We start from the raw sequence: 16,699 nt of genomic DNA on the forward strand, positions 1-16,699 counted from the left end.
TGTGTTTACCATTTCCCTTCATCCTTCTTTCCTATCCTTTCTTGCCTTAGGAACTTTATCCCTGGGTAAATGCTGCCCTTTTGATCTTTTATGGTTGACTGTCCTAACGGATGCATACCTTCTTGTTGTTTTTGTTTGCCTCATAGTCCTATCATTTGGCTGAAAGTTGACCCACTGAGGTGAGTTCATTCCCAACCTTGAAGAGAGTCTAGGAGCCATAGTCTTGGAAGTTCCACCAGTTTCTATCAGACCAATAAACCTGGATCATTTTTATGATTTTGAGTTTTGTTCCTAATTTTTCTCCCACTTTGTCCAAGACCTCCTATCATGATCCCTTTCAAAATGGTTAGCAGTGGTAGTCAGGCACCATCTAGTTCTTCTGGTCTCAGGGTCATGGAGGCTAGAGTTTACATGGTCCATTAGTTCTGTGGACTAATTGTTTCCTTGCATGCTTGATTTTTGTTTCACTCTTCCTTGCTCAGGATGGGGAGAGACCAATAGTTGCACATCAGATGACTGCCCACAAGCCTTTGAGATTCCAGAACATTGTCTTTGTGATTATGTTATACCAATTGGCCTTAGTGTCCCCTGAGACTGTGGTCTTGAGCCCCTAGGCCCAGTGACTCAGTCCCCCAAGGTGTTTGGTTATGGCTAAGAAGTTTTTGAAACTTTTCCCCCTGTATGCTCTACTATATCCATGGATATATTTGCAACATATATAAATACATATACAGAAATATCCTCTGTCAAACCTATTTATATTCATAGGTGTAGTTCCATTCACTTTCCCACCCCTATTCTGACTGTTTATCTATGTATCCACTCATAGATTGTTGTTATTACTAACGCCTAAGGCATTTGACTGCTAACCAGAAGGCTGGCGGTTCGAACCCATCAGCCACTCCTCACAAGGATGGTTGGGAAATCTACTTCTGTAGTGATACCACCTCGGAAACCCAAGGAGGGGTCCCTATGGGTTGGATCCGACTCGACAGCAGTGAGTTTCGTTTGGTTTTATTATAATTAATATGTTATTAATATATATAAGAGCTCTGGTAGCATACTGCCTAAGGCACTTGACTGCTAATCAGAAGGCTGGCTGTTCAAACCCACCAGCCACTGCTTGGAAGGAAGGTTGGGCAATCCTAATTCCGTAGTGATACTGCCTCAGAAACCCAAGGAGGGTCGCTATGAGTCGGGTCCGACTCGATGGCACATAACAACAACAACAATATCATTTACCTTTGTTGTCTTTAACTCTTTTGCTGCTCCCAGTGTTTTCCTTTGCTTAATCATTTTGTACTGACCTCCTCTTATCATTGCTTTTCCCTTCACTCAGGTTAATACATGTCTACTCTTTAGTTGGGAGCTCCGGTGGTGTAATGCCTAAGGCATTTGACTGCTAACCAGAAGGCTGGTGGTTCAAACCCACCAGCCACTCCTCAGAAGGAAGATTGGGCAATCTACTTCTGTAGTGATACTGACTCGGAAACCCAAGGAGGGGTCGCTATGAGTCAGTGATTTAGCTTCTTTTCCTCTCCCATGTCTGTTAACTTTCAAGGAATGATTCTTTCTGTGTATAAATCTTTTCTTGATTTTTTTATAGTCACTCCACTTGCATTCTTGATCTCATCCCTCTCCTACCTCTTCCTAGGCCATGTTTTTACAATTATGCTCTTTCTTATTTTCATCCTCAATTTCTACCTCTGCACTGGCTCTTTTTATATCTACTAATGAACCTTTTAGAGAAGTCCTGGTATTGCTGTGGTTAAGTATTTTGCTGCTAAGCAAAAGGTCAGCAGTTGAAACCCACTAGCTGCTTCATGGGAGAAAGATGTGGCAGTCTGCTTCCGTAAAGATTACAAGCTTGGAGACCATATGGGGAAGTGCTACTCTGTCCTATAAGGTCACTATGAGTCAAAATCAATTCCACAGCAATAGGAAAGAACCTGTTAGGATCTCTCTAGACTAAAAAGACCCTTTCCTGTACCTGCCTGGTTAATTATCTTCCTCTTCTTCACTTTATCACCAGACTCCTTAACAGAGCTATTGTCTATACCTACTCACTCTTCAGTCCCTTTGAAGCTGGCTTTCACTCCCACAACTGTGAAGTCAGGAATATGTTCCACAATGACCTTCTAATTAGCAAGTCACACAGCCTTTTCTCTATCTTCATCTTCCTCCAGCATTTTGCACAACACTTCTGACCACCTCTCCCTTCCTTTTTAAACTTTTTTTAAAGAAGAACACATTACTGAAATTTTGGAGAAAAAAAGACTTTCAAGTGATAGACCAAAATAAATATTAAACTATACCAATCTATTTTCTTTCCCTCCCTAAATGCTGCTGAATTGTAATAAATAATTTCTTTTCAAAGAATACACCTTCTCCCCACTCCCAAAAAAGGAATATATCCAAAGGATAAAGGGAATAAGAAAGAAAACATTTGTGGTGGCCATGAGCATGCTCAGACCTCCAATTATGGAAGTGAAATTGATCAAGAGTCCCAGCTGCTGGACTCTGAAATCCACCCAAAATCCACAGCTGACTTTGGGTCTGGCTATTCAAAAATAAGGAACACTCAGAAAATAAGATGAAGTTCCTAAAAATTGTAAATGGCACTGCCCTCTTCACTGGTTCCTCTGACTCCTCCTCCTCCTTAACGTAGGTATTTCCAAGGTGCTATCCCAAGGCGGCTTCTCTTACTTTCCAACATTATCTGCCTGGGTTTCATCTCTAACTCTGGAACGGTGTATTGCAGATGTGCATTGAGTCTCCTTTCACCTTAAAAATCACCTAGGACATTTTAAAGTCCACATTTCCTGTACTGATGCCCAATGTACAGAAGTAGAATAACCCAAGGTGAGCCTTGTGAATTTGCCTTTAATCTTGAAAGTGATTCTTAAAATTTGATAACCATTGATGGAGAATTCCCAAAAGTGTGTCTCCCATTTCAGTGTTTCTCTTACTCTACACAAATGCAGCTCAGCTGCCTGCTTCCTGGATCTTCACCCAGCTGTCACCTCAAACTCCGTACCTCCAAAAGGATACTCCTCATCTTCCATCACTCCCATCTCTCACAAGCACCCTCAGCACTGCTGATAATCAGCTTCTGCAGAAGACTCATTGCTGAAATTGGAAGCACCAATCTCCCTATCTCCAGGCTCTGCATGCACAATTCAGTACTGATTGTTATTTCTAAACTATTCTTTGAAGGACATTCCCCTTTTGACAAAGGTCTTGCAAGCCCTAAGGTAATAAATGTCCTCTTTGTTTGGAAGTTGTCACATGATGTCCAGAAGGCATAATTCAAAGTGACAGATATGATCAGAAGAAAGTAGATGGACCATGCATCTTTAATAGAGCCAGTACCCAAAGAAAGTTGTATACCGAGCCTGAGAGGAAGATCACTGTGCAGGACCACATGAGGAGAGAAGAAAAAGCCACTGCCTCCACACAAAGCAACAGAGAGAAAAAACATATTTTCTTCATTCTCCAGGGCTCTAGTCTCTATATTCTGAATATATCTGAAAGCAAGCCACAGTATGTGCCCATAGAACTCTCCAAGAGGAAAGAAGCTTATTGTGGTGACTCTTTTCCCTCTTAGGGGCCTTCCTTGGAAGGCAGTCCCTGACTTAGGACATCTCCATTCCAAGTCGGTTCTGATACGAGTTGAATACCTCTACTTATTTATTTATTTTGTTTTAGTTTTCATTATTATTACTTTGTATTATTAGTAACCTTTAAAATCTGATCTTTATTTGTCTTTGGGGATTGGAAACATTACACATAAACTTATAGATATATTTTACTGCATACAAACATAAAAAAATACACAAATCATAAAAATTTACTCTCATGATGAAGAAGAGTTAAATAGGAGGATGTTAGTATTTTGTCAGGTGCAGGAATAACTCCACGTATGGAAGGTTCTGAATCATCTGGATTATCCTAGGCAATGAGGATACTATTTCTAGCCATAAAGTTAGTGAGGGTTGTCTGTATGGTTCTTTTCTTTTTTTCTTCATGTATTTTGCAGTAACATCTTATTACTTTCCAAATCTGCCTATCAACTTTGGCAAAGTGATCAGCGTTTGAGTCCATGTTTTCAAGCACTGAAGCCACCAATTTAGTTTAGAGGAAACTTCAGCAATCATTTCACTGTAAAAATTGTTTAGAACTCCTTTCCTTCCTCTAACTCATTATTTCTTCTTCAGCATTTCTTTCTTTTGGTATACCACACTGCCTTCTTCATTGATTCCTCTGACTCCTCCTCCTCCTTAATGTAGAAGGTGCGTTGAGAGTAAATCATAAAATCAAACATCTGCAAATGAACATCTGAGAATGATAACATCAGCAAATTATGTCCTCTAACATTGTATGTAGTACATATTACTAATGATGTTGTTGCTGTTAGGTGCCATCGAGTCGAAGCCAACTCATAGTCACCCTATGTACTAATGACAAACCCAAACCAAACCCACTGCATCAAGTTGAATCCAACTCAACAACCCCCATTGGGTTTCCAAGGCCATAAATCTTTACAGATATAGACTGCCCATCTTCTTTCCATGGAGCAGCTGGTGGGTTTGAACTGCCAACCTTAATGGCTAAGTCAAATGCCTTAGGCACTCCACCACCAGAACTCCTTATGTACTAATGATACCAAAAATTCCAAACTCACTGCCAGCTAGTCAATTCCAACTCATAGCAAGCCCCACTGGGTTTCTGAGGCTGTAAATCTTTTTGGAAGTAGATTGTCCAATCTTCCTTCCACAGACTGACTGGTGATCTTGAACTGGTGACTTTCTGGTTAGCAGCCAAATGCCTTATCCACTAGGCTACCACAGTTCTTTGTGTACTAATGATTGGATGTACAGAAAACAAAAACAAAAATGGGAGGCTGTACATCTGGTTCCTCATAACTCAAATATGTTATAAGTTGGGGACCATCTGTACTCAGCATCCTCACACTACTCTGGTCTTCAAAACACATTTTGAAAATATTCAGATGAAGATGTAGTGAACTCAATGTGTTTCCCACTCTATGCCATATTTCATTTTCAAAAAGGATCTTGAACTAAATAAATATATTGATAAAATCGGGATGCCTGGTCATTGAGTATCTACATTATCAAAGGATGGAGGGAAGAAGAGAGTTCCAGACATTCCTTCTATCACCTCCAAACCTATATGTTAGTTAGCTGTATTGATTCCAAGGTAATCTATGGATCGAATTGTGTCCCCAAAAAATATGGGCTATACAATGGGTGTGTTAAAAGCATGGAAGCAGCCATCAAAGATGAAATTTTTGGTCTTTCCTTATCCATCCCAAAGAAGAGTGAAGAAAATAAAAGGCACATGGAAACAATTAGTGCCAGAGACTAGTGGACCAGGGGAACCTCAGCCTACACAACCATGAGACCATAATAACTAGATAGTACCCAGCTACCACTGCCAACCACTCAGAAAGGGATCCAAATTGGAGATACTGGGTAGAATGGGAGAAAATTGTGAAACGAAACTCAAAATCATAAAAATACCAGGCCTGTTGGTCTAATGGAGACTAGACACACCCCCAAAACTATGGACCCTAGTCACCCTTTGGGCCTGGAATTGAACTCAATCCCATGGCTTAACTTTCAGCCAAGCAATAGACAGGGATAAGAGGTAAAAGATTACACCAGGAAGGTGCATTCGTTAACACAATCAACGACAGGCGATCAGAAAGGCAACACTTGCCCAGAAAGAATGCTCAAAAGGCAGAAATGCATAGAAAAGAAGGACACAGGGAAAAGGTAACCACAGGAAGAAGTGGGAAGAAAGCTGTTACATTGTAGAGATTGCAAGCAATGTCATGAAACAATATGTGTATGAACAGTTGAAAGGAAAACAAATTTCCTCTGTAAAATTTCGATCAAACCAAAATAAAATGTTATATATGGCAATGAGTTTGGTTATATACATATATACAATTTCTGGTGGCATAGTGGGTAAGGCATTTGACTACTTATGTACAATTTCTGGTGGTGTACTGCTTAAGGCATTTGACTGCTAACCAGAAGGTCAGCACATAGCAACCTCCACTGGGTTTCCAAAACTGTAAATCTTTACAGAAGTAGATTGCCTTGTCTTCCTCTCACTGAGAAGCTGATGGGTTTGAACCACTGCCATTCTGGTTAGCAGCCAAATGCCTTACCTACTCTACCACCAAAAATGTTATATATATATGGAACTTTTGGTCTTTCCTTGTTATGCTTGTAGTTAAAAACAAGGCTCCAGAAACTGACAGAATACCAATGGAGATGTTTCAACAAATGGGTGCAACAATGGATACACTCATTCGTCTATGCCAAGACACCTGGAAAACAACTACCTGGCCAACAAACTATAAGAAATTCATATCTGTGCCTATTTCAAAGAAAAGTGATGCAACAGAATGAGGATATCATCAAACAAAATCATTAATATCACATGCAAGTAAACTTTTGCTGAAGATAATTCAACAATAGTTGCAGCAGTACATTGACAAGGAACTGACAGAAATTCAAGCCAGAGTCAGAACAGGACATAAAGTGAGGGATATCATTGTTGATGTCAGATGGATCATAGCTGAAAGCACAGAAGACAAGAAAGATGATTACCTGTATTTTATTGACTATGCAAAGGCATAAGACTGTGTGGATCATAACAAATTATGGATAACATTGTAAAGAATGAGAATTCCAGAACATTTAATTGTGCTCATGCAGAAGTTGTGCATAGACCAAGGGGCAGTCATTTGAACAAAACAAGGGAATAGAGTGTGATTTAAAATCAGAAAAGGTGTGTGTCAGGATTGTATCCTTTTACCATACTTATTCAGTCTTCATGCTAAGCAAATAATCTGAGAAACTGTACTATGTAAAGAAGAATGTGGTATCAAGAATGGTGGAAGACTCATTAACAATCTATGATATGCAGATGACACAACCTTGCTTACTGAAAGTGAAGAGGACTTGAAATACTTATTGATGACGACCAAAGACAAGAGTCTTCAATATGGATTACACTTCAACATAAAGAAAAAAGAAATCCTCACAACTGGGCCAATAAGAAACATCATGATAAATGAAGAAAAGATTGAAGTTGTCAAGGATTTCATTTTACTTGGATCCACAATCAATGTCCATGGAAGCAGAAGTCAAGAAACCAAATGACATATTACATTGAGCAAATCTGTTGTAAAAGACCTCTTTAAAGTGTTAAAAAGCAAAGATGTCGTTTTGAGAAATAACTTGCACCTGACCCAACCCATGGTATTTTCAGTCACCTCATAGGCATATGAAAGCTAGACAATGAATAAGGAAGACCCAAGAAGAAGTGATGTTTTGAATTATGGTGTTGGCAAAGAATATTGAATATACTATGGACTGCCAGAGGAATGAACAAATTTGTCTGGAAAAAATTACTGCTACAATGTTCCTAAGAAGGGAGGGTGGACATACTTCATCTTATGTACTTTGGACATGTTATTAGGAAGGACCAGTCCCTGGAGAAGGACATCATGCCTGAAAATGTAGAGGGTCAGTGAAATAGAGAAAGATTCTCAATGAGATGGATTAAGGCAGCGGTGGATACAAGGCTCAAACAACGATTGTGAGGATGGTTTGGAACTGAGCAGTATTTTGTTCTGTTATACAACTGGATTGTATCTCAATAAAAACATGCCTATGTTTATAATCTCATCTGGGAATGGGTTGTCTTTATTATATTAATAAGACAGGATAAGTGTAGGGTGTGTTTTAAGTCAATCTCTTTTGAGATATAAAAGGAATTAAGCAAGCTAGGAAGCAGAGATGAGGAAAGAGAGATGTCAAGTCACATGAAGACTGCCCAGAAGCAGAAGCTCAGAAGAGATAAGGACCTTCCTCTAGAGCTGACAGAAGAAGTGTTCTCCTAGTGCCAACAGCCTGAGTTTGAACTTCTAGCCTCCTGAACTGTGAGAAAATAAATTTGTTTGTTTAAGCCACCCACTTGCAGTATTTCTGTTATAGCAGCACCAGATAATTAAGACAGCACAGCTATGGCTTCCAGGCCCTGGGGGGATTCTTGGCCATAAAATCCAGGTGCTGGGGAATTTGTGAATAAATCAATATTCTCAAAGTGTGTCCTGAAGAAACTCCAGTTCTGCAAATACTGTCACCCTCTTGGTGATTCAGAATGTATATTAAAATTCTGAAAGCTTCTCTGGTAAATCACCTTTTCAACCTTTTATTAACTCATTTTTTCCCAAAATTTCTTGAGCATTGACACCTTTCCCTAAACACTGCCAACTGGTATGGCAGGGAACCAATGTCATGTGGAACACATGTTGATTGATTCCACACCAATTTTTTAAAAATAAAATCCTGTTTCCCTGTTTCAGAAATGTTTTTCTCCTTCTTTGTGTTGGCTGTATCTAATATTTCAGCTTGACATTTGTTTTGCAATCCAAGGTTGAAGTTCACTAGGAGGTGTAACCTAATATGAAGAGAATGCTTGGTGAATTATTTAGCAAAATGTAGCTTCCCTAGAAAGAGCATGGTTCTGTGACACTACCATATTGTGCACTCGTTCATCCATTTGTCCATTCACTCAGTGGACACATTCCCAGACCACTGTGGGGAAAGCAAAGGGGAAAATACACTGTCTATATGATGAGTCCTCTAACAGAGATATGCTCAGAAAAGCCGTAATTCTCTCTTAAATAGGTGGAGATGGGGCAATAGGTTGGTCAAAGGAAGTACCCAGCTGGGCTAATGGTACAGATGAGGAATTTTGGTTGCAAATGGGAAACAGTCCAGTTCAATCAGCTTAGCAAAAGAAGGAATGCATTGGCTCATTATTTGGGAAATCTGAGAATGGACTGGCCTCAGATGGGGCTGGTTCCATGGAGACAAAGGAGACCTCATTTGTCTCATGTCTATTTTTCTCTGTGTAGTTTTAGTCACTTCTACTACAGACAGACATTTTCCATGAGACAAGAAGGATAGCCTCCAATTCACATCCTTCCAACAACATGACTCTCCATCAGTCTCAGAGGATTCTTGTGCCCCAGACCAGCCAGTCACAGTCCAATCCCAGACCCATTCTTTGGGTTAGGAGCCCAGCACCTAGCAGCCTGGAGCTTTGAATTCCTCCTAAAGCCCCCATGTGAACCCCACTGCAGAGCTGGAGGTAAAACAATTGATAACAACTCCGATTTCACAGCTATGTGAACAGCTGAAATGGTATATAAAATTCCCAAGCAAGCAACAAGGAGGTTGCATGAAATTTCAGAGTACAGCTTTGAGAGTTTATATATTTTGTTCTCTCTCTCTCACTTTTCTATTTTACTTGCGTGTGTGTGTGTGTGTGTGTGTGTGTTTCCAGGTGGTAAGGCGGATGGTTCAGAGATATAAATGTATTTTTATCTTACTTTTTTCTTTTCCTTATGTGCCCTACATTCACCTTTTCTTCCAGGGAAAAGTATAACCACTGCTTTTACGAGGGAGGAACTATTAGTTATAATACTAACAGTATATGTATTGGAGAATCAGAAGATCTTGCCTATTCTACTGCAGGTTTTTCATTTCTTTGCTAATTTCCTCCAACTCCAATATCTTAATAACAAGGGCTATTGACACACAAAGAAACATAATATCCATGATGTGAAATTGCTCATTCCTTAATATTAAAATAAGCAAACTCATTGTTACGTAAGAGAAAAACAATTGAGTAATACAATCAATTGAGCAATTTTGGACATTAAAACACACATACACAATATGTGCATACATGTGCTTACATACACCAGCATTCTTTAAAAGTACATGGAAATTCTTAGACTTCATTCAAAGTCCTTGGTAAGAATTCTTGAACTTTGTCTTCTTAAGGCATACTTAATTCTAGAATTTCCATTGTCCTCTGTGGACCCCATACATCATGACTACTTGGGCAAAAATAGTAAGTATACTAAGATTTATATATGTAAGTAAGTAGTAAATATTTTAGACTTTACAGATCCCTGTTACAACTACTTAAATCTGCCATTATAAAGTGAAAGCAGACATAAACAATAGATCCATGATGGGTATGGCTATGTTCCAATAAAACTTTATTTACAAAAACAGGCAACAGATGAGATTTGACTGGTAGTTTGTCAATCTCAGCTATAGTTTTCCTACTCACTAGGTAGCATAGTGGCTAAAGCACTTGACTGCTAACCAGAAGGCTGGCGGTTCAAACCCACCAGCCACTCCTTGGAAGGAAGGTTGGGCAATCCTACTTCCGTAGTGATACTGCCTCGGAAACCCAAGGAGGGGTCGGTATGAGTCGAGGCCGACTCGACGGCACATAACAACAACAAAGGTAAAAACTCAGAAAAAAAAAAAGCTACTTCAATTTTGTACACTTTGCTGTTTATGAACAAATAAAATATTGGTATTTTGCTCAGGAAATATTTAAAAAAAAAAAAAAAAAACCTACATGGGTGAGAGATGTTTTAAAATGCAGATTCCTGGCTCCCAGCCCAGATTGGGAGATTTTAGAATCTCTTGGGATGGGTCCATGAGTATATTTTTAAAGTTTCTCAAATGATATTTCTGTACCCTAAAATATGAGAAGCCCTGTTCTAGAATTTGGGAGAGTTTTATTGGGATTTCTGTACTGTAGTGTCATATGTTTTTATATCTCTAAAGTAGGGTAGATGTATTGGGAATTCCATGAACTTTTGTTGGTCAGTAAAATGTAATTAGTAATCTTTGTGGGTCATGCTCTTTTGAAGTTCTGTGGTAAAAGTAGCTATAAACATAATTATATGGAACAGAAGTCCTTCAGATTTAAAAAGGTTCTCTCTAATGTAGGTCAAATATTAATGAGCAGGGCAGGTAAATTCTATTGTAACAAACTTTTGTGATTACAACAAACCAAATCTACATGACTTTGTTATAGTAGGTACATTGTAAGAATTGCCTGGTGATAATTGATATCCAACTGCAATTAATCACCAGAGAGTAAAATTTTTTATTCCAGTTATGAGCTTTCTTCCAAATGAACAATCTCACCTCTTCATAAACAGAATTTTATTTCCAATCCAAGATAAGTCGTCCTATCAGTGATACAATAAGAGCTGCTTACACAGAGCCCTGACATTTTAGAACTAAAAGAGTCTTAAGGATTGTGAATTCTAACTCTTCCCCCAAAGGTAGAAAAAAAATGATAGAACCTGAAGGACAGTCCTAGTGTCCTGTCTGCCCAGTCCTTCTTGTATTGGCGTATAGCAACGCCCATTCTCCCAGGTATATCCAAGCACAGAATTAAATAGTGCTATGGCATCTAAGGCATTTGACTGCTAACCACAAGGCTGGCAGTTCAAACCCACCAGCCACTTCCCAAAAGGAAGATTGGACAATCTACTTCCGTAGAGATACCGCCTCAGAAACCCAAGGAGGGGTCACTATGAGTTGAATCAACTCTATGGCAGTGAGTTTGGTTCGGTTCCTGAAGTATCAACTGTCCTCAAACATTCAGGGGTGGGTGGGAGGGACCATTCTTTCTATAAAATATATAGATATGTAGTAGAAAGAAAAAAGCCCACATAATACATGTGACTTGAAATAAATATCATTTGAGGAATGGTGCTTTAGACTATGCTCATTCAGCCACCTTCAGTTATCCATTCATTCTCTCCTGCAATTAAGGCTACATAATCAAAATGTTTTGAAAAGTCTAGTGCTACTCTAACTTCTCCATAAAATTCTAACATAGGTAAAAGAGGGTAGAGAACTTGACCCAAACTAGTTATGATTAATTGTTTGACACCTATTCAGAGAGACCCAGTGTGGCTGAAAATAAACCAAGCAAGGTTGTTCAGCTTCATTCAAATGGTTACAGAGAGCTTGCTATAGGCCCATTTATATACTTTGTTATTTAATAGGTGTATGAGTGCCCTACTATGAGCTAGAAGCCATGACATGCCCTGGAGATACTAAGATGAATAGAAAAGGAAAAGTAAAATTAAACTTATTCTTGTTGTTGCTGTTAGAGTGTGTTGTATTACAGGCTATAAAATGAGCCAGAGAAAGCTTTATAGTAAAAATGGCATTGGTCTTTGTCTTGAAGGACAAGCAGGACTTTACCTAATGGAAAAATGGAAAGTAAGATATCATTCCAGGTAGGGAGAAGAGTATGGACTCAGGAATGAAAGGATGAGGAGTAGCTGGGTAAGCAGTGGGAGAGAGGGATCCAGAAAAGACAAGACATTGTTATAAGCATTGTTTATGAGCATTGTTTTTCATGCCATCGGAATAATGTAGGCAAAGCCAAATGATTTTTTAAAATAATAATAATCTACCCTTCTTGGGCAATAGACTCATATGAGAGTCTCTAGGTTGGGTACTGAAAGAGCCTGCCCTTGAGACCTGACTTCAAACTCCAAGAAAGAAATCTGTTCTTTTTCTTCCTGTCTTGACACCTTAGATTCCTTCCCAGCTCTCAAAGTCCACCTCATCCCACCAAGACCTCTAGGATTTCCAGAATCCAGAATCCACACAGACTCCTTGGAAAGAATAAGAAAAAGTGTTTTGATAATCAAATTGAATAAAAGAAATTATCTATCACCATGGTTACTATAAAATTTAGTTCCAAGTCCCTTTGTATGTGATCATTTCTTGCTTGGTGATAGAAAGTGGGGTGATAGACATGTGTTCAAATTGGATTCCACAACTTACAAGCTATATGACTTTGGGGAAGCCACATAACCTCTCAGGACACCAGTTTTCTCATCCATGCATTGCTGGTGCAAAGCCCCTGTCACCTGGTCTACCCTATACTAGGCCTTCCATAAGGGCAGTTGCTGTTCATAGTACAGCTGTTTCATTCATTCATTCATTCAGCAAATCTTCACAGAGGACTTACCATGTAGAAGCCAGAGGTATACAAAAATAAGTGAATTGGATTTTGTTCTCAAGGACCTAAAAATCTGTAGCCCAGATATAGGACAGATTTGAATAGAAGTGGAAAGATATTTCTACCAAGGGAAGTTACTGAGGAGCCTGAGAGGACAGAGATTACTTATAGTGTGAAGAGTTGGGGACTGGGAGAGAAGAAAGGGGAAGGATTTGAGGTTGAGGATGAAAAAAATGAAGGGCATCTGAGCTGGGCACTTTCACTCCCTCTGAGTGGGTATGAAGAGTATTGGTCTGCCCTTCTTACAGGTAATATAAGAGAGATTCGGGCTAGTGACACGAATCACCCAGCTTCACACCCATAATTGCAACAGAGACAGAACAAGAATTCAGAACTTCTGCCCCTTAATATTTTGCATTCGCCACTACATTTTCACACTTTTCTTCCTATTACGAGGGCCATTTGAAAACGTAGAGGACAAGTCAAACTAGGAGAAAGCTGCAGAAAGGAGTGATGTAGTCACTGGCCACTGTCCCAGGTCAAGGCAGAGCAGAACTTCGGCGGGGGCACTGCAGGAAGGGGCGGGGCAGGGGCGGGCCAGGGAGTGGTGGGAGGGGTGAGAGGGCAGGCTGCAGAGGGGCGTGGAGAGCGGCAGGGGCAGCACTCCGTGGCCCTCGGGGCGCAGGTCCAGCCTCCGAAGCCCACGCTCACGCCCGCCGGCCATGGAGCCGTTACTGGCACTGCTGTTGCTGCTGCTCCTGCTGCCGCCGCTGCCCCGGGCACTGCGCGGTGCCCGCTGCCCCGAGCCCTGCAGCTGCCCGCCCGAGGGTGCTCTGCGCTGTCAGGGTCCGCGGGCTGGCTTCTCCTGGCTGTGAGTACCAGTACTCCCACCGCTCCTCCGGACCCTTCCTTCCCTATTCAGGGGCACCTTCTTCCCCTACTCTTGCGGCCCCTTTGCCTTCTGGAACCTCTGAGAAATAAGCTTCGACCTCTCAAATTTTACCACTTTTTAGGGAAATGAGAATTCAAAGCTCTGGGTCATCTTTGCCAGACGGTGCTGAAACTTGGGCTTGAGCTGCGTATGCAAGCTCACCATCCTGCCCCTGACACCCCCAGGTCGTCTCCTTCCCCTGCCTTCCCCCACCATCACCACCGTTGGAGTTGAGGCAAGGGCGTTGAACCGCTCAGAAACTCACTGCCATCGAGTTGATTCAGACTCACAGCGACCCCCTTTGGGTTTCCGAGGCAGTAAATCTTTGCAGAAGTATATTGCCCAGTTTTCCTTCCGCAGAGTGGCTGGCCTGGAAAAGGCCTTATTTTCTGCCAGTACTAGAAGAGGACATGGGTGTGATGCCTCTAAATTAGCAGCTGTATTGTTTTACCCCAAGATGTCTTCGTCTAATCACTGTGGGTTACGGGCACTCTGTGATCGTCCACGAATGAGAGATTAAGGTCCTGGGGCCAGGAGTGCCCTGGTAAATCAACGGGACTGCTAGTGGGTCCACGTCCCCAACTAATGCCCACCTACAGCTTTCTGAACTTACAAATCAGTGCTCCTGCCCCTACCCCAGATGTCCTTGCATTTCAAGCTGGTTGTCTAATTAAAGAAAGGCCTTGTGTCCTGGTACCTGCCCCAACACACAAACACACTCACTGAGTGATTCAGGGAATTGTGTACCTCAGTAAGCAGGTGGAGGTGCTGAAGTGATGAGGTGAAGAGAGGAAAGGGGCAGGAATAGCCTTTCTTACTAGTGTTTCAGAGTCACCAAGTCTCCTTTGTCTGATTTAGAGAAAGATCCCTATGTTATATGAATCTTTTTCTATGAAAGGGCAAAAATACGCAAATCCGTAGAGATAGAACATAGATTAGTGGTTGCCAGGACCTGTGAGGAGGGGTGAGAATGACTACTAAAGGGTATGGCTTTGGGGCTGATGAAAATATTCCAAAATTTGATTGTAATGATGGTGACACAATTCTATGAACACACTGTTCTTAAAACTGTTGCATTGTACATTTTGAACGGGTGGATTTATGGTGTGTGAATCACATCTCAAGAAAGCTGTTGGAAAGGAAAGGAAGTGAAAATAAAAATATGCCGTGAAAGTATCAAAAAGGCATCAGGCTGTCATAGGTCTTCAGTGATTCTAACCATTAGAGGTGATGGAATTCTGTGCTGGAAAAGGAGAGACAAGCTGACCCTGTGTATCAGGGGCAGTACTTCACAGAGGGGAGTCCCCCTCCCTCCTGAGGGACCAGGCTTCTCTGCACGGAAGAGTTAGTGGCCTTCTAGGAATATTTGTAGTTGATAGAAACAGTTTAAAGGTTGAGGGGTTTATATTAATTAGTTTCCATTAATTCTCTTGTCAGCTCCATTCCCTTAGGGTGAGGACCATGCTGATAGAATTTGTTTCAATCAGTCAACAAATCCATAAAACTTGCCTTCCAAGTCTGAGCCCTAGTCCCTCCCTGCAAAGCCTCCCATCTTGTTCTTTTGAATGATTGTGACATTAACAGCCGTTCTCACTTGCCTGGTCCTTAGCACACAGCATAGCAGAAGTTGGGAATTCAGGGAGACTTTAAAGATGACTAAGCCCCAATCCTCACCCTGTCCCCCGACCCAACACTGTTATAATAAAGGAAGAAACCAAAGTCCCAAGAGATAAAATTATTTGCCCAACAGCTACTGAAAAGCAAAGATGGAACTCTATTTGTTAATTATTTCTTGTACTTGCTTATCTTTGGAGGATATTACCCTTTCCTTCAAAAAAAAAAAAAAAATGCCCTCAGCTTCTCCAAAGTTGGCACTGAATCAAGAATCCCTTGGTGAGGAGGCTGCAGGGACAGGTAGACTGAGTCCTGGCTCCTTCTCAGATTCAGCTTCCATCTGAGATCGCTCAATGGTTTCTGCTGCCACCCTGGTGCTGCCCTCAGGAGGTACCTCTGCCCGTGAGAAGGCCCAAATGGGAGGAAAAAAAAAAAAAGTAAAAACCTTTCTCTTGTTCTCCTATAGCACAGTTTAAAGAAGCCTGGAACCCCTTAAAAATGTTTTATAGGACTGACTAGATTTGTGGGTGGAGGTGGGAATGGGCACAAAATAAAGCACTCCACTGCTAACTGAAAGGTCAGCAATTTGAACCCACCCATGGGAGAAATGTCCTAGCGATCTGCTCCAAGCCTGGGAAGCCCTGTGGGGAGTCCTGAGTTGGAATCTACCCAATGGCACGTAACAACAACAGCACTCCAAAGCTGGCTAGTCCATCTCTCAAAAGGGAGCTGATTCTCCAGGCCCTGCAGCCTTTGCCATCCATGTGAGATCCTGGAGAATCATTGACTTCCTCCCTCCATAGCCTCTAATTTACCACCTACCAGCCAGGAACATCATCTCTTGAACATTTAGACCCCTTAAGTCTAGTTACCTAGAGGAAGGAAGGTTGGGCAATCTACTTCCATGATACCACCTCAGTGATACCACCTTGGAAACCCAAGGAGGGGTCACTATGAGTTGGATCCGACTCCTTGGACTCCACGGCAGTAAGTTTGGTTTGTTTCCTAAAGACCAGATAACTGAGAGATGACCTCATCCTTCAGGAGAGAACTCTATGGATCTGGAGCCTATTTCAACCTAGCATCCATTTGACCTAGCATATGAAGTAGTAGGAGTGTTGTTGCTTTAAGGCAATGGCTCTAAAAACATGGGTCGCAGACTAGCAGCTTGAGCATCACCTAAGAAGTTGTTAGAAATGCATGTTCTAAGCCCCAGCCCCAACCTACTGAATCAGAAACTAGGAG

At 41.2% G+C, this 16,699-nt stretch overlaps 1 protein-coding gene across 1 annotated transcript in view; it reads left to right on the plus strand.

Moving 5' to 3' along the window:
- The first annotated feature begins 13,631 nt into the window (after positions 1 to 13,631).
- The window catches only part of LHCGR (luteinizing hormone/choriogonadotropin receptor), a 92,500-nt gene continuing 89,432 nt past the window's right edge, over positions 13,632 to 16,699 (plus strand). Inside the window, exon 1 of the mRNA XM_007953995.1 lies at positions 13,632 to 13,780. Coding sequence (XP_007952186.1) covers positions 13,632 to 13,780 — 149 coding nt within the window. The remainder of the gene's footprint in view (positions 13,781 to 16,699) is intronic.

Source organism: Orycteropus afer, unplaced genomic scaffold (assembly GCF_000298275.1).
Source record: "Orycteropus afer afer isolate SDZICR_OR568_19922 unplaced genomic scaffold, OryAfe1.0 scaffold00423, whole genome shotgun sequence".
NCBI classification, from domain to species: Eukaryota; Metazoa; Chordata; class Mammalia; order Tubulidentata; family Orycteropodidae; genus Orycteropus; species Orycteropus afer.